Source organism: Aulonocara stuartgranti (genome assembly GCF_965226115.1).
Source record: "Aulonocara stuartgranti genome assembly, chromosome: 23".
Lineage (NCBI taxonomy): Eukaryota > Metazoa > Chordata > Actinopteri > Cichliformes > Cichlidae > Aulonocara > Aulonocara stuartgranti.
This window is the reverse complement of record NC_138958.1, coordinates 41693250-41710918: the sequence shown is the minus strand read 5'-3', so window position 1 is coordinate 41710918 and position 17669 is coordinate 41693250. Positions and strand designations below refer to the sequence as shown.

Genomic DNA, 17669 nt, shown 5'->3' with positions numbered 1-17669 from the left:
GGGGGGGGGGGGGGGGTAGCCTCCTCTGCACCCTGGTGACATACCCCTACTCCAAGGTCCTGCATGTGTGGGTGGTTGTGGTGGAGCGGGAAGAGGGAGGCAGCTGGAGATGGGGAGGGAAGGAAGGGAGGGGCAAGTGACCCCTCCTTGGGGCCAGCTCCCCCGCTGACCCCAGTAGGCACCCCCATACTCCGCGACCCGCCAGGGAAAGGGGGCCCAGGCCCATCCAGACAGGGGCCCAGTGCAGCAGCGCCGCCCGGCCCCACAGAGCCCGGGACAGTCCACCCAACCCCACCACAGAGAAAACTGCACCCACCCCATCATCCACTCATCTTCCAGACTACATAAGACAATAGACGCCCAGGCTGAGATCTTCCTCCACCTCTCCTGTATCTCCCCCTCCTGCAGAGAGTTCCTGAGGAGTGGAAAGCTCCTGCAAGATGTGACCATCTCCCCCACCAGTTGAAGAGCCCCCCCAGGTGGCTCGACGCACCGGCGGCACCCTGCGCCAGGGCTGGGCCCCCATGCACCCACCCGCCCACAACCCCGGCAACACACCAACCAGGACCCAAGCCCCCGAGGCCCGGCCCGGGCCCCAGCCCAGAGACAGAGCGCCCCCAGAACCTCACGCCCATCCCGGACCCACCCAGGGGCAGCCAGGCTACCAGGTCAGTAACCCACGTCCGTCAGCACAGACCCTCCCCTAGCCCCGCTGCACGCAGCCACGAGGAAACAGTCACCCGAGAGCCAAAAGAGCCCCCAACCGGACATGACCGCTACCCCGGGTTGAGCCCCCCAAGGAAGATGCCTCCGGGGAACCCCCCGACGCCCTAAGCCTGTCCCTACCCCCACACCAATCACAACAGTGAACTATGACCCCCCCCCCCCCCCCCCCCCCCCCCACCGCCACTAGGTGATGGAGCTGATCAAAGGAGCCCAGAGCAATTGATCTGATGTGGTTAGGATAAAATTGAGGCAGATCTAATCTAATCTAATCTAATCTAATCTAATCTAATCTAATCTAATAGATAATTTCTATATTGGTTAGAATTAAGATTATTTTTATTTTTCCAGTTCATGAGGACTGTTTTCTTGGCTATGCATAGGGCAGTGAAAACCATATGGGCTATATTCTTTTCTGAAGTGACATTATCTAAGCTGCCCAACAAACACACTAAGGGGGAAGTTGGAATGTTACATTTCAGACACTTTGATAAGTCGTCACATATCTCGCGCCAAAACTTCTGAACTGGTGGACAGAACCAAAGAGCGTGGATATAATTGCCGGTGAATTGGTTTGGCAGTGTGAGCAGTTGTTGGTAGACGTAAAGCCCATCTTGAACATCCGATGACCTGTATAGTGCACTCTATGTAATATTTTGTATTGAATTAATTGAAGACTGGGATTTCTGATTAGATGAAAGGTTTTTAAGCAAGTCTGAGACCAGAAGTTTAGGTCTAAGTTAACTGATAAATCCGCTTCCCATTTTGCAATAGGAAGTGATATTGATTCATCTGTTTTAGAAAGCATTCTGTATATTTTGGATAGTAATTTGGGGGTTTTAAGAGTAAGAAATTGAACCACACTTGGTGGTGTTTGTAGTTCAACTTGACCCGGTTTAAATTTCTTTTTTACTATGGATTTAATTTGTTGATATTCTAAAAATCTTTTCTTGTTGATCCCATATTGTGTAACTAGTCCGTCAAATGAAATAAATTCTGTTCCTTCTAGTATATGTTCTAAATATTTGATTCTAATTCTAATTATCTAAATTGTTGCTGCATGACAATAAAAAGTGAAAATGTCTATCTTAGTGTGCCACTTTTTACATAATTTAGCAGGTAGCACTTTTGTAACCGTCTTCTTAAACATTAATACAAAGATAACACCCATTAGTCGATACCAAAGGATACAAGTGTTACACCTTAAGAATCTACTTTCCCAACCCACCTCTCTGTGCGTGATTTTTTTTAAATGCTGTTCATTTACATGACAAAAATATTTTTTTCACTTTATTCAAGCAAGTGGAAATTTGGACAATCTAAATCTCAAGCTAAATTTGTAACACCTACAGCATATCTGAAGGTGGAGTTAGCCATGTACTTATGTAACACTTCCTTATATAAAGCTGGCTGCTCTTCAGTTGATAGCATTCAGCTATCACAGCTCCAATCACCAAGCTCTAAACATCTGCCAGAATCCATTTACCAGGTGAGTATTTTACATTTTATTTCAGTAATAATTTCAGAATCTCACAGTATTTGTGAAGGTTAACATATCTTTAAAATGTAATTCTTAAAACCCCCAGAAATCACTTATTTTTTTCTTTCTTTCTTTTTATTGCACCTAAAAGCATAATTTTGTGGTGTTTTGATTTGTTTTTTGTTTTTTGACAATGGAAACTGTTGTTTAAAATTCTTTAACCTTGCCACAATCAGATGCAGGTCAATTACCTGTTCATGAACATTTTTCAAAATCTTTGTGCAAGCGACTATTTTCATATATATTGTAAAATGAAGATCCCAGATATTTTAAAAGCTGATCTAATTATGATATTTGTACTGAACACTACACATTTTAATGCTGTATCTAAAACATTCTCCTGCCTCTACCATAAAACAGTTGAAGCAGTCTTTCAATCTAACCTTCATATTTAGGAAAGCTACAAAACATGTAGTTATGCTATGAGAGAAAGGTTTTGAGAGTGTGAAGAGAAAAACACTGTATTGTGTTTATTTAAAATATTTGTAGTTATCTGTGTTTTTGCCTCTTTCCCTCCATCTGACAGCTGAGATAGGCTACAGTTAGACATGTGGTCAAAAATGGATTATTATTAGAAATAATCACTCTTCAGGTTTGAATCCTGTGGTTAAACACAGGATGAAGAAGCTCATCATTGATGTGGATGCTGGGGTGGATGATGCTATTGCCATCATGATGGCCCTCTCCACACCTGATGTGGAAGTTTTGGGGATCACCTGCTGCTATGGCAACACGTCTGTGGAGAATGTCCTCAGAAATGTCCTTCGTGTCCTGAAAGTCTGCGACAGGCTGGACGTAAGTTTGTGTCACGCTGTAAGAGAGCCCTTCTACACGAATATGTTCGTAGATATGTTCTTACATCCAGCATATAATACTCATACAGATTCCAGTGTACCGTGGCTGCTCAAAGCCTTTGGTGGACCATGAAAACCATGCAGATAATTTCTTTGGATCAGACGGGTTTGGGGACGTTCCAGATCCACACGCACCAAGCCTGGATCTGGTGCAGCAGAAAAAAGCCAAACAGGCCATTGTTGACCTTGTGAACGCAAATGATAAAGAGGTGAGTGTCTGCACCATTAAGCTTCTTACATGAATGAAAATTGAGAGCCTCATTTTCCTGTGATATGTGTACACTAAGAACGTTGTAGCTTACACAGGGGTTGGGTAAAAATGCTGTGTGGAGAAGTAGGTGATCTCAAAATACATGAATACATTTACCCACTTTTTATAAATGGTTTGTGGTTCTGATCAAACGTTTTATTTAAAGGCCCAGTCACAGATTATTTCAGCAGACATGCCTTGAAGTCTTCCTAAAAAATATGTTGACATTTAGCTGAAAATTGTTGAACTCCCACAGATGAAATTGCATCACTTGACTAATAAAAACTTGTTTTACCCAGAGCTAATGATTTAATTGCTTTTTCATGGTGACCAGTAAAAATGGATGTAGACACAATGATATCATCTGTTGGTTATGGATTGCAAAGGGTACAATGCACTTGATGTGAAAGAAGCCAACTCGTTGCGAAGTATCACAAAGTTGCCAAACACACATAAAAAAGCATAACTTGAAGCTTCAATGCAGTTTAAATTGGGAAGTCATAAAAATTATCTGTCAGTTGTCATGAAGTTTCAAGTGCTTAATAGACAAACTGCACCACTGGGCCAACCAAACCAGTTTAATTCTCAATTCATTCTAAACACATTTATCAATAATAATTCTTTTAAAAACTTGATGCATATGTATTAAGAATTTTTCAAGGAAAATTATTATTTTACAACTGAGGGTTTGTTTTCAGCTCAAAGGTTGGTTAGGAGGCAATAAAATCATCAATTCAACTCTGTCTCCTGCCTCCAGGTGATCCTCATATCCACTGCCCCCCTCATGAACCTGGCTGCAGCAGTGCAGTTGGACCCTTCCTTGCCTAAAAAGCTTAAGGCGCTCTACATCATGGGGGGAACCATTGAAGGTGGTCTCCTCACAGAGTATTTCCTCTGTCTCTCATTATCCATTCGTGATTTTAGTCTTATAAATATCTGATATATATGAGAATGAGTGTGTGACTGTGCTTGTTTCTGTGTGCAGCCAGGGGTAACATCACAATATGTGGAGAGTTTAACTTTGTGTGTGACCCAGAGGCTGCTTACATCGTGTTGGACCGCTACACATGCCCAACCTACATCGCTACCTGGGAGTTCACCTGCTGGAACTGCCTGCCATGGGTGAGGAGGGAAACAAGCTGAACGAGGGCTTCAGTTCTGTTCCAATGAATAATGTCTGAACAGTTTTAAAGTTTGAAAGGATCTCTGCTAACACTGAGTTTGTGTATAAAGTGGTATTTGAAAATATCTTACAGTCTTTTTTTCCCTTAGTCTTTCTGTGACACCTGGTTATCTGTACATACTGAAAAATCAGACTTTGTGGAAAAGATTTTACGCATCTCAAGACAGGTAAGAGTGTATTAATTGACACAAAGCATCAAGCATTTAAGTCTTAAGTCCTCACTTTGTACAAGAAAATAAGCTCCAGTTAGCAATGAATTTAATCCATCTTCAGTATTGTGTAAATATGCTCGCAGCCCTTTTGCTTAAATCTTGGTGCCCCACTGGTGACAACTTACAGAATATTATAAGATGTCTAATTACCTCTGACATACTGTGTGAACAGAAGTGTGAACAGAAACATCAAGAATTTAATCCCTGTGACGCCTACGCCATGGCTGCAGCCATCAATGATGCAGTCATACCTAAGAGTGAAGAGGCGAGTGACTGCAACTTTTTTTTGTCAGGTTACAATGTAAAACATCTTCGCTGAAATCATTGTTTAATGAATTATTTTGTTACTCTTTCAGGTTGCAGTGACGGTGGAGTTGCAGGGGATCTACACTCGAGGCATGATGGTGCTGGACCGCGACGAGAAGCTGAAAAAAGAACACAAAGTCTTCATCATGAAGAACGTCGACTTGGAGAAGTTCAAGGAAATGTTGATTAATGCAGTCAAAAAGAGTGATGCTGTACACTCTGAGACCTGAGTGTTATGATTCATAACAACAAATAAAAACTTTTGTGTTGCAGTCTCACAAACCATGTACAACATTCATTAAGAAACAGTTTGTCCAGATTGGTGTTGAAGAAGTTGACCAGTTCTCAACTGTGTAGTAGTAAATAAAGTTAATGCTGTGACCCAAATGTATCTGCATAAATGATCAGTATTTATTCAGGTTTAGGTATATGCATTTGCAAAATAGTTTTATGTGTGGTCAAATTACTTTGTATTTGTGTGTGGACTGAAGCGCATGCTAGTGAGTCCTCAAAAGTTACACACAAATGACTGCACACACATTTGTAAACCTTAGTTTATACTTGTGGATTATATTGTACACATTTGTCACGTTTTTGAGACATATTGCTCTCCATATGAGATGGTACTACCACCACATTACTTATATCTTTATGTACATTTACAATGTAAACACAAAATATAATAAGAGACAAAACTGCAATAAGTACAGATTTTATTTGTCTGCATACATACAAATAAACACAGCAAAATAAATTTACAGTAAATGAAAAAAGGACTAGGAGCTCATGTGACGTAAGGGGTTTTGCAAGGCCAAATTGCCCAAGATCATAACCCACCAACCTTAACTCCTCATCAATGAACCCTAACCCCTAGCCCATTAAACTTAACACGTTAACAGGCCACAGGCTATCAGCTTGATGTCTGTGCAAATCTGACAGGACAAAATGTCAGACTTTTGAAGCAAATGCAAGATAAAGTGACTGAAATGAACCAGGAAATGAAATTGGTACTTTTGCATTGTCTTATACATCAGGAGGTACTATGTGAGTCAGCGTTAAAAATTACCCGTGTTTTTGATGTTGTAACTAAAATAGTTAACATCATCGGAGTATGACTGCAGAATCAGAGCCAACTCCATGTACAGAATTCAATCACAGAATTGGAACAAACATTGTAATTGTTGAAGTTTAACAAATCCAGATATGATGATCACCTGTCTGCTGGCCTCCACATTTCCACTTCAGACCCTGAACCTAACTTTGAAGCACTCATATAAGTACACAACGGACTGGATTTCTGTCACTTATTTTCTTATCAGATGATCTTCTTATCTATTTGAGTGAGTGACTATCAAGGAACCAGATCTCACTTGCTCAAAGCTATAATTATTTGAGAAGTTCATTCACACACCCCTGTTCTCTGCTGGCCATCGGGGCGGGGGGACTGGGAGGAGGTGTTGGCCATTCGATTGGGATCTGGGATGCGGGGCCTCTCTGCTGCTGCGGAACCTGTGGAGGTCTGCTTGCCTCCACCCCGGGGGAAAGGGTAACATCTCCTGGACCTAGGTACCATTTCCCCCTCTAGGGGCGAGGGTACCTGGACCCGGGGTATAGAGTTTGTTTGGGGAATGTGATTGTGTGTACAGTGTCCATGTATGTCTATCCCTACGTTGGGTGAGTGCTGAGTATTTGTATATGTGTGCATGAGAGTGGGAATGCATGTTTGTGTCTGTGTGCCTGTTTGTCTGTGTCTATATGTCAGGTCGGGTCTTACACTCCACCTCTCTGGGAACTCCCAGGCCCTCCAAAGTGTGGAGGCCTATCTCCCCTCACCACACTCCCTGCCGGTGACTGATGCCCTCAGGGGTCGGTGCGTTGGTGGTTCTTGGTGTCCGGGGCTGGGCGCTCAGGTATGTACCAGCTCACTCCCGGTAACTACTTGGCGGGGCCTGGCCCCTGTTGCTCGGACAGGCCTCTTCCGGGACAAAGGGGGCCCTCGGGCCTCCGGCCTCTGGGCCTGCAGCTCGGTTCACTCTGGCACAGCTGGCTGCCGGCAGAGCTGGCGGGCACGCCAGTGCAGCCCCCTCTGGCTTCTGCTCCGTGGCTATTGGGTGAGCCCTCATCTGGGGCTCTCCTCAGCTCTTCCCAGGAGGGTGGCACGGATGCCCCTCCGGTGGTCCTCCTTGGGCTCTCGCACTCTGGATGTCTGGAGCCTGGATCTCCTCCATGCCTGCTTCATGCCCTGGGGGACAGGGCTATGGCTCTCTACATCCGCTTGCAGACCATTATATGGGGAAACCTTTTGAATACAAAAGGCTGATCCACACAGGTGTGCACACGGGTGTTCACTGTTCATAGACATAAACTACACCTCTATTGGCTGCTACTTCCAAGCACATTGTGCGCTGTCGGTCCTGCTTGCTACACAACAACATTCAATATTTAGTATTTACTGCTGTTTACACTTAGCTAGATTAACGTGATGGTGTTGTGTTTAGTATGTTGCTCTGTTTTTTTTGCTTGTTTTCTCTTCTTTCTCTCTCAACAGGTGATCCAGGAGATTTTTTTTCCTCTTCTCACTGCCCCTCTTCCCTTCTGTTTTTCTTTTGCTTCATCTTTATTTCTCCCTTTCCTATCCCTGTCATGTCTGTCCCGTCTGTAACAACTGAAAATAAAATAAAATAAATAATAACAACAAAGTCGATCAAAGGGACCAATACAGCAAGGCCGTGATGATCCATTTGGCAAAGTAAATCCATTGGTATCCTTGTTGGTCTTCAGGCAACAATTCTGACGGCTAAAGAACCAAATGGGACAGGCAAAAAAAAAAAAAAGAATAGTTCATTTTTATGCATGGATTTTACTCTGTGGCATGAAATGTGTGAGTTAAAGCTACATAAATCTTTCTGTTTTTAGTTATTAAAAGGTTTAATGATTGAACTCCAGTGATCAGACAGTTCACTTAAACAGCACTCAGCCACCTTTTAAATTACTAAATGTGGTCCCACACTTTACAATAACACAGAGTTATTTCATTTTTGAATTAAATCATATACGTGTAAGCAAAAAGAAAGCTTTTCTTAAGTCTTCCTCAAAATCGTATGAACTAGTCTTTATGTTTGGTTACTTTCCACCAAAATCTCCTCATGCAAACATGTCAAGCAAGATGTTAGCAAACACAGGTGTATTGTCAACTGTGAGTGGCAAAATATACTGCAGGATTACCTTTCACACCTGCTGAATCAAGTGTCAAGAATGCAGTTTGGAACAGCCTGTAATAATAATGAGTTAACATTTTCACAAACATGCTTCAGCCCTGCAGCGGTTTGTGTTGAACAACAGTTTGTAGGAACTGTCGTTGAGATGCCAACCATTGACAGACACGTACAGCCTGATCCTCAAGTTCACTCTTGCTTCTCATAAGAGTAAGAAATAGAACCCTATTACAATAGCATATTGTAGCAATAGCAGTAGCTTTTTGTTGAGTGTCCTCAGACTAAACTCCACTGCAGAGGTGAAAAAGTTACATTAAGGTTTTGGCAAATGAGGTGAACACAAACAAATTCTGTGGTGATCAAATGAAGTCTGTCTTTACGTAGGAATGAGTTCAGTGTCCAATATTTCAGCAGTTCAGCAGCCTGATGGCTTGTGAAACTTTCCCAGAATCTGCCGGTGCAGGTCCGAATGCTCCTGTACCTTCTGTGTGACAGCTGGAGCGTGAAGGATGTCTGGCCAGGATCAGAGAGGATCCTCTGGGCCTTCCTTCTAAAGCGCTGTCTGTAGACGTCTTGGATTGCTGGCAGTTCAGACATGGTGATTGTTGTGCTTCTCTGACCCCCCTCCTTAAAGCTTTGCAGACCAGAGCATTACAATTGCCATACAGGGTTACCAGACAGGCAGACAGAATACTCTCGATAGAGTGGCGTATCATGCTAATGAAAGATGCCCTAATATATTTATATACGCTCTTCAAAAATGAACTTAAAAGTTGAATGAAACAATGATATATGTAATGCAGTCTGCACCCCATGTTTTGTGTTCTTATCTTTATAATATAACCCAGTTTTTTTCTATCTAAATGAAGTGTAGTTGTTTTTCAAGTACCAAAGTGCCACAGTCCAGGCTTGCTTATTTAAGAGTGAGTAATGTCTCTGATAAGAAAATTATTAGAGTCTTGCTGTTTCAGAAAGTGGTTTGAGTGCTGGTGTGATTAATGACCATATACAGTGGTCCCTCGTTTATCGCAGGAGTCACTGATAGATGAAATCCATGAAGTAGCCAACTTTATTTTTTACAATTATTATAGATGTTTTAAGGCTGTAAAACCCCTCACTACACACTTTATACACTTTTCCCAGGCAGGCATGAACATTTTCACACTTTTCTCTCTTGTTTGAACACTCTCAAAGTCTTGTAGAAAAATAAGTCCAGTGTTATAGAAGGAAACCAAAGGCACCCGCCGGTGACGATGTTTTGTCGACATTGTTGTGTTTGTTGGGGAGAAAACTTACAAACATACAGTACAGCACGTCAGAGTCACACTGCTAGCGATCGAAGCTTTATGTAAATTTGACCAGCTGAACGCATTCTGTACTGTACAGGAGACACAACACGAGATTGATTGACAATGGTCTAATTGTCTACAGCCAGTCAGGACGCAGAATACAATGCACTTAAAAAAATAAATAAAAAATGCAACAAAAAAGAAAAAATCAGCGAAACAGTGAGGGACCACTGTATGTGCTATTGGATCCCTGCAAAATTCTTCTGCTCATGTTGGAGATTCACCTTTTTCACCTCTTTTTGTGTGTGTGCCAAGCAACTGGGGTACAACAACACCTAATCTATATAATCTAAGCAGAGGTGCATCTATCCAAATCTTTACAGGCTTTCTGTGGGATACCCTTAAACCCCTGCCTACTTAGTACCACGTGAAAGGGTTTTTCTCCAGAGATGGAGAGGTTATTACCAAAAAGAGAAACCGGCTGAGCCAAGGCACAGCGGAAAAAATATTATTTTTAATTAAACTTTATTTTTATAGAACCAAATCACAAATGTGCTTTATATTGTACGATAAAACCCTACAGTAATACAAGGACAACAGAAGACCCAACAATTATATGAACCCCTATGAGCAAGTAGGGTGACACACAAGCAGGTAGGGATGGCATTCTCAATATCACTTATCAATATGATTCTCTTATTGATTCTTATTGGGTTGTAATTGGCTCCACGTTGAGATCTACAACCATCTCTAAGCAGCATATTAAAGGCATTACATTCATGCAGATGAATTGCATGCTGTGGGTCAAATGTTTGTGCATGTTGGAGGCATCGCCCGTTCTTATAGAGTTCAATACTGGGGAAACATGAACCTAGTCAAAAAAGTAATGCATTACACAGAACAGTGTTCTTAAAAGTATTGCAATGCATTATTTACTCATTACATCTGTCATTTTTTACAGTGTGGTATGTTGGAGCAGCAGTTTATCGGCAGCTGAGAGGAAGAGGTTGGATAAACTCATCAGGAAGGCCAGCTCTGTTCTGGGATGCACCCTGGACCCAGTGCAGGTGGTGGGAGACAGAAGGACTCTGGCCAAAATAACATCTCTGATGGACAGAGTCTCCCACCCCATGCATGTAGATGTTGCTGAACTGCAGAGCTCCTTCAGTGAGAGACTGCTGCATCCTAGATGCATGAAGGAGCGTTTCCGCAGGTCCTTCCTCCCTGCAGCTGTCAGACTGTACAATCAGAACTGCTCCCAACAAACATAGATGTTTACATCAATGCTGTAACTGCAATAAGTTAGTTAATTAACCAATTCGCACTACAACCTGGTTTGCCTCTTACCTGTAATTATTTTTATTTAATTTAATAACTGTACAGTACTCTCTGTTTATAGTAACCATTGTCCTTAATGTAAATATGTAAGAAAAATTGTGTATGTTTCTGTTCTGTGTCCTGTGTACTGTTTGTTTGTATATTTGTCTTTTTGGCTGCTGTTACAACTAAATTTCCCCTTGTGGGACAATTAAAGGATTATTCTATTTTATTCTACTTTTGTGTTACTCTGTAAAATAGCTGAAACACATTGTCACATTATAACCAGTAACAGTATAAACCTTAGGAAACAGTCCCACACACCAACACAAATCCCGGTCCTAATGAGGACACACATATGAACTTTCTCTTAGTATTTAGGTATGAACACAATGTAACAATGAAAGCCATGCAGCCTTTAAAGCGATCGCCACAGTGATTCTACTTTGGAAACACGAACAGGTAGAAATGGAGGCGTCAAGCCTGATCGTTCAACCTGATTGTTTGGCCTGCAAATATGCAAGAAAACTTTTTTTTTCGTAAAACAGTAGAAAAGCCAGCTATGAGTGACAAACTACATTTGCGTGATGCTGTGGTCATGTTGCATTAAGTTTCTGAAACACAAACAGAGAAGTGGTACATTTTCTTAGAACTGGTGCACTGGTGATGTAGGTGATAATTTAAATGATTACATAAGGCGGTGCTGCTGAAATGTATAAAAATGAAAGTGACAAGAACCAAGTGTTCTTTGTTCCAGTTTGACTGACTTGAACGTAACAGCGTGTCTCAGCTACACTCTGCTCATCTCGAGTCTTCGCTCCTCATTTGGTAAGAATGTTTTGTTTGTGCAATAAAAATATTTAATTCTCAACAGGCTCATGTTCTACACCTCCAAGGAAGTATAACAACCCTCGCTCCTGCCACACTTTACCTACTTTTACAATCCAGACACGGGCTTAAAAACATGCTGACATTATCTGGGTTCTGTGAGCACACAAATCCTGCATAAGCTACATGCATGTACAGTTTGAGACCAGTCTTTATGTTAGATAATCTTTCATTTTCATTCACACTGACTATCAGATGTTGCCTATTCAGTCATGTATTTGATTTATTGTAATCTTTCGCCAGCTTCAGAGCCTTTCACCTGCTGCTCCACACGACCCACTTGTGCCTGAACCGCTGCAGGTTAACCAACCAACCAACCAACCAACCAACCAACCAACCAACAACCACTCATTCACTCATCAGTGAAGCAAAAATAAGGTAATCTCATGCTGGATGCCTTTTAGTGCAGCAAAGGTCGTGAGGTTCTTGAGTTGAGTTTTATTCGTTTTCAGATGTGCAGTGCAGATTTGTTATTACAGACCAAGCCACAATACACGAGGAGATGTGAGGAAAGCTTCCAGCGTTTACATTTATGATAATTTCATGTCCGAGTCGACGTTTAAGTTCTTGCAAATTGTTTCATTGTGTGATGTAAAGATTTCTGGCTGGCGATCAGTTTGTGAAAAGACAAAATCAAAATTCTAATGTGTCTCACTATAAGACATTTAGATTCAACAGCAATTTAAGACTCGGCCCCTTAGTTCCAGTAAAAGATACTCTTAATGCTTCTACACACCAAAACACTTATGATACGTTCATGCTCCATAGTCTGTGGGAACAGTTTGGGGATGGCCCCTTCCTGTTCCAACGTCACTGCACACCAGTGCACAAAACAAGATCCATAAAGACATGGATGAGCGAGTTTGGCCTGCACAGAGTCCTGATCTCAACCTGAAAGAACTGCTCATAAATAGAGCAGAGACTGCAAGTTAATGTGTGAGATCAGTGGCTGACCTCATAAATTCCCCATACACTCCTAAACGCTGTGGAAAGCATTTACAGGGAGGTCGACATCATATGGATTAAAAATAGGATGTAATTCAAGTTTATATGTGTGTGTGAAAGCAGAGGAACAGAATCTTTTGGCAACATAGTGTATGTAACAGTAGAATATGAATGAAGGGGAAGGAGTGTATGAGAAGTCCCTGAGCACCCAAAGACAAAAGCAAAGTAACTAAGCAATCATTCAGCAGCTGATCCGACGCTTCTTGCTGGGCTTGAAGCCAGAATAGGAGCAGGCTCAACAGGAGAGGGCTGGGTGATAGTTGAAGCCTCTGCTTCCTGTTAGATTTGTATTGTTGGATTGTCATTTATGCTTAGAAATATATATTTATATATGCTTAGAAGTATATATTCATTTGTAGATTGAAAGAATGTCTCATCCTAGGAGGTCTGTAACAACTCTGTGTAGCATGAAGAGGGGGGTGCGTTCACTCCTCTTCAGAGAGACACTTGGCTCCAGGCAGGTCTCCCTCATGCATGAGTAACACAAAGAACTTTGCCTACTTGTGTCTTGATTTTTGCTGTGTAGTAAACTGTGGTTTATGCTACAAACCTATCACTTCCCATTCTACTTTAGGAACCACAAGTTAGCATGTAGACTCAAATTTATTACATATTTGTTGCAATAATTTGTGCTTTTTCTGGATAAAATTCTCAATCAGAATATTGTTTCTGTTTTTTCTTCACCAGGTAATAATGAGGATCCTGTTTATCTGTTTGCTGCTCATTGCCACTGAGAGTTCAACGCTTGAAGAAACCCGCTATGGCCAGTTTAGAAGACAGCACATAAATGCCAAGATGACTGCAATGGATTGTGATACGGTTATAAGAAGGAAACAGATCTACAATGTTGACAACAGCTGTAAAGATACCGACACGTTCATCCTTGATAATCCAAGTGAGATCAAAAACATTTGTGTTGAGGGAATATTTGATGAAACACTTCAAATGACAAAAAGTCACAAGAAGTTCAAAGTTGTTAAGTGTGAACTAAGGAAGGAGGGAGCCAGAAAACCCAGATGCCAGTATACTGGTAATCTCCTCACTAACAGATATGTTGCAGTTGATTGTGAAAATAATTTACCTGTACACTTTGCAAGAGACATTCTGGTCTTAGACGGCTAACAACTAGTGTTAAGTATGTTCAGGAAAGCCCCTAATATTATTTTTTCTTTTCTCTTTGGTGGAAGCAAAACTTAGCTGTGAAGACTGTTAACCTGTAGCTAAACACACAATGAATTTGAATCTCTCTAAAACTGCAAAGTAATCACAGAACATCGAACGATTCCTGAAGCTCGTGTTGCTTTGAGTTTGTGGTCCAAAGCATTAACATGTCGTAACAGTAACATGCTGCCACTTGTTCAGTGATTCTGTCATCAGCCATGGCTGGCTTGTGACGCAGTGCCAAAGGTGACTGTGTTTCTGTGATACTTTTACAGTCTGGACGATGTCAATGACTAGTCTCATGATCACACACACATTTCACTGAACACACATGAGCTGTTTCTGTCATGAATCGCTGTGCGGCAGGCAGGAGTTGGACCCAAAGTGCAGGACTCACAGACTCAGGGAGGTGAACTCAAAACTCAGCTTTATTTGCTGGCAGGGAAAAAAAAAAAAAAAAAAAAAAAACATACAAACTAATCTAAACTGGGAACTTGGAAAACTCACAGAGAGACACACAGGGAGATCCACACAGCATGAGGGACGACGCGACACTGACTCAGAGAAACACAGGGTTTAAATACACTGGGAAGTAACGAGGGGAATGAGACACAGAAGGAGGGCACAGCTGGGAGAAATCAGGACTGACGAGACAAGCAAAGCAGGACGCATTCACATGAGACACGGACCATCAAAGTAAAACAGGAAGTATCACACAGAGACGCGAACTTGACACAGTGGAGACAGCAACTAAGAAATACAGAGACATAAACCATAAGGCAGAGGTCTAAGAACCAAAATACACAGGGAAATACTCAGCTGGGAACACAAGAGACTAGACTAGAGAGAGTAACAAAAAACCAACCATGAGAACATAATGCACAATGCAGAGTGACAGAAAACAAGAAACTCAAACATGCAAAGACACACAATTACACAGAACAGAGGGGACACAGAGAGACATGAAGGGCAAGGGATCAAAACTAGAAGCCATAGAATAAATCACACACAAGTACAATAATACAAAAATCACAAAGAACTAAAAACGCTGGGTCAGGAGACCCAGGACCGTGACAGTACCCCCCCCCCCCCCCCCTCAAGGGCTGGCTCCAGACAGCCCAAACACAGAAAAACAAAACCAAACAGAAAACAACCCAGGGCGGGCGGCGGGGGCCCAGGACGGAGGGCTCGGAACAGAAAACAAAAGAAGAGCACAGCAAACACCGGAGCCCAAGAAAACAACCCAAACACAGAGCAGTTCAGGGGGCCGACCATGCGCAAGGCAACGGCGGCGACGCGGAAACAGTGCAGGAGGCCGGCCGTGCGCAAGGCAACGGCGGCGACGTGGAAACAGTTCAGGAGGCCGGCCGCGCGCAAGGCAACGGCGGCGGCGAAGGAGACAACGGAGCAGTTCAGGGGGCCGACCGCGCGGAAGGCAGCGGCGGCCCTCCAGTCTCAGGCGTGCTGGCCATGGCCTGGTGGGCACAGGACCAGACGAGGCAGGACCAGACGAGGCAGGACCAGGCGAGGCACAGGCTGAGGCCGGACCAGACGAGGACGAAGACTCGGAGGCCGGACCAGGCGGAGCTGCAGAGGCTGAGGCCGGACCAGGCGGAGCTGCAGAGGCTGAGGCCGGACCAGGCGGAGCACAGGCTGAAGCCGAAGCTGGACCAGAAGCAGAGGCTGAGACCGGACCAGGCGTAGCAGAAGCAGAGGCAGAGGCTGGCCCAGGCGTAGCAGAAGCACAGGCAGATGCAGCCGGACCAGGCGACGACGAGGCGGTCGCAGGTGGCGGCTGGACAGGCTCCTCGGGCCCTCCAGCTGATGCGGCGTGAGGCTGAACGGGCCCCTCGGACCCTCCAGCGGAGACAGGAGGCTGAACGGGCCCCTCGGACCCTCCAGCGGAGACAGGAGGCTGAACGGGCCCCTCGGACCCTCCAGCGGAGACAGGAGGCTGAACGGGCCCCTCGGACCCTCCAGCGGAGACAGGAGGCTGAACGGGCCCCTCGGACCCTCCAGCGGAGACGAGGAGGCTGAACGGGCCCCTCGGACCCTCCAGCGGAGACGAGGAGGTGCTGGCCGGGCTCACTGGAACCCCCAGCGGACGAGGTAGATGGCGGCGTGGGAGCCGCGGAGTCCTGGATGAGCTCATCCGAGCTTCCAGCAGGAGCTGATGTAGAGCCAGAGAGGTTTGGGACCCCTGGCTGAATGTTAAGCCGAACAGAAGACCGTATTGCTATCGGGGACTGGGCCAATGGTTCAGGTGCGAGCTGAGCTACTGGAGATGCGGATGAGAGTGGGAGCTGAGCTACTGATGGTGGTGAAGTAGATAACTGCACGGGAGACTGAACTGAGGGCGTCTGCACTGGCACAGGGGACTGAACTGATGTCTGTTGTAACGGAGGTGGTGAGAGTGGAGTAGGCAGTGGAGTTGATGACTTCACAGGAGAATGAACCAGAGGTGAGTGCACAGGAGACTGAGCTAGAGGTGGTAGTGATAGTTGAGGGGAAAGTGGAGCTGGTGATTGAGTGGATGACTGTGCTAAGGGATGCTGCACTGGGGACACTGGAGACTGCACTAGAGACTGCAGTGACGGTTGTAGTGGAGGTGTAACGGGTGGAGGAGTGGCTGAAGTGGCTGCGGGTCGGGCAGCTAGTGGCTCAGCTACAGAGTGTATTAACGGCAGGGCTATGGGTTGAATGTCTGACTGAGTAGCAGCCTGAATGGCTGGGTGTAGTGATGGTGGTGGTGGAGGCGGCGACTGGGCTTTAGGCCGGGCGGCTAACTGAGCTGAGGGCTGGGGAACACACAGTTCATTTTTAACCGAACCCTCAGGACCCTTCATTTCAGTTTGTAGCTCACAACCATCTGAGTCTAAAACAGTCTTTGGATCCTTGGAGTTATTGAGCACAGAGACACCAATCTTCCTAGTTTCATGGATAGGCTCGAAAGGAACAGGAGTGACACAGTTTGAATGGCTCAATGGGCCAGAATAATTGTCCTTAAAATAAGCAGTTCTTTCATTTCCGGTGCCGCTTACACAACAAGCCGGCCCGGAATTAACAGTTTTTATTTCTGCAGGAGCCAAAAGAGTAGCTCCACCACTCACCCTAGCCGACTGTACAGGAAGAAATCCAGGCCCTCGCTGGGGCTGTGAATGCTGGCGGGGTGTCTGCCGCTTCCCTGTTGAAGAGGGAGAAGGGCTGGCTGAAGGTGATGTGGGAAAACTCGGCTGCAGTTGCTCCTGCTGCGGTGTGGAAATGTTGGGTGCACTGGGGGGAACAATGATAATCCCCAGCATTTTATAAAATGCCTGTGCTGGCGTGAGCTGGTTGCTCGCAGGCTCATAGTATTCCTCGCGGTGCCGCCTCGGGTGCTTTCCTCGGGTCCGGGTCGCAGGCGTCAACAGTGGAGAGGAAACAGAAAAGTGAGTAGACGGGTTAGTGGCAAACGAAGACGACCGGCTACACGGAGGACCCCCAAGAACCAACCGGGTCCCATCAAAAGCCAAGCGGCGCCTCCTCATTGAGTCCGCTGGATCCTTTTTGTGGTCGCGTCGTTCTGTCATGAATCGCTGTGCGGCAGGCAGGAGTTGGACCCAAAGTGCAGGACTCACAGACTCAGGGAGGTGAACTCAAAACTCAGCTTTATTTGCTGGCAGGGAAAAAACATACAAACTAATCTAAACTGGGAACTTGGAAAACTCACAGAGAGACACACAGGGA

The 17669-nt window shown here is 44.5% G+C and overlaps 2 protein-coding genes and 2 long non-coding RNA genes across 7 annotated transcripts in view; 3 read left to right on the top strand and 1 right to left on the bottom strand.

Annotated features, from left to right (window-relative positions):
* The window catches only part of LOC309700766, a 187256-nt gene that overhangs the window by 46764 nt on the left and 122823 nt on the right, over positions 1 to 17669 (top strand). The gene's annotated exons all lie outside the window — the stretch shown is intronic.
* Positions 2115 to 5455, top strand: LOC309699720 (nucleoside hydrolase-like). 2 transcript variants are annotated; one of them, XM_082522868.1, is made up of 8 exons: positions 2115 to 2212; positions 2856 to 3058; positions 3147 to 3326; positions 4125 to 4236; positions 4353 to 4489; positions 4640 to 4717; positions 4935 to 5027; positions 5119 to 5455. In XM_082522868.1, the coding sequence occupies exons 2-8, from the start codon at positions 2882 to 2884 to the stop codon at positions 5296 to 5298; spliced, it is 957 nt and encodes a 318-aa protein (XP_082378994.1). In that variant the 5' UTR covers positions 2115 to 2212; positions 2856 to 2881; the 3' UTR covers positions 5299 to 5455. The 2 variants fall into 2 exon arrangements, with proteins under 2 accessions (XP_082378994.1, XP_082378993.1); XM_082522867.1 differs by having other exon boundaries at positions 2125 to 2212; positions 2881 to 3058.
* Positions 11614 to 13610, top strand: LOC309699747. Its single transcript, XR_014274460.1, has 3 exons — positions 11614 to 11717; positions 12021 to 12155; positions 13470 to 13610. It is a non-coding gene; the product is annotated as an uncharacterized lncRNA (long non-coding RNA).
* On the bottom strand, positions 15307 to 17512 carry LOC309700185 (uncharacterized protein; the record flags this gene model as incomplete). Its single annotated transcript, XM_082523633.1, has 4 exons — positions 15307 to 15976; positions 16290 to 16596; positions 16653 to 16888; positions 17054 to 17512. 4 exons carry the CDS (start codon positions 17510 to 17512, stop codon positions 15356 to 15358), a joined length of 1623 nt encoding a protein of 540 aa, XP_082379759.1. The 3' UTR covers positions 15307 to 15355.

What these genes read in the sequence shown, in the direction of transcription:
- LOC309699720 (XM_082522868.1), top strand. Translation starts at nt 2,882, where the DNA reads ATGAAGAAGCTCATCATTGATGTGGATGCTGGGGTGGATGATGCTATT. An exon ending in AAGTCTGCGACAGGCTGGAC is followed by an intron (nt 3,059 to 3,146) that starts GTAAGTTTGTGT and finishes ATACTCATACAG; the next exon opens with ATTCCAGTGTACCGTGGCTG. An exon ending in TTTTACGCATCTCAAGACAG is followed by an intron (nt 4,718 to 4,934) that starts GTAAGAGTGTAT and finishes CTGTGTGAACAG; the next exon opens with AAGTGTGAACAGAAACATCA.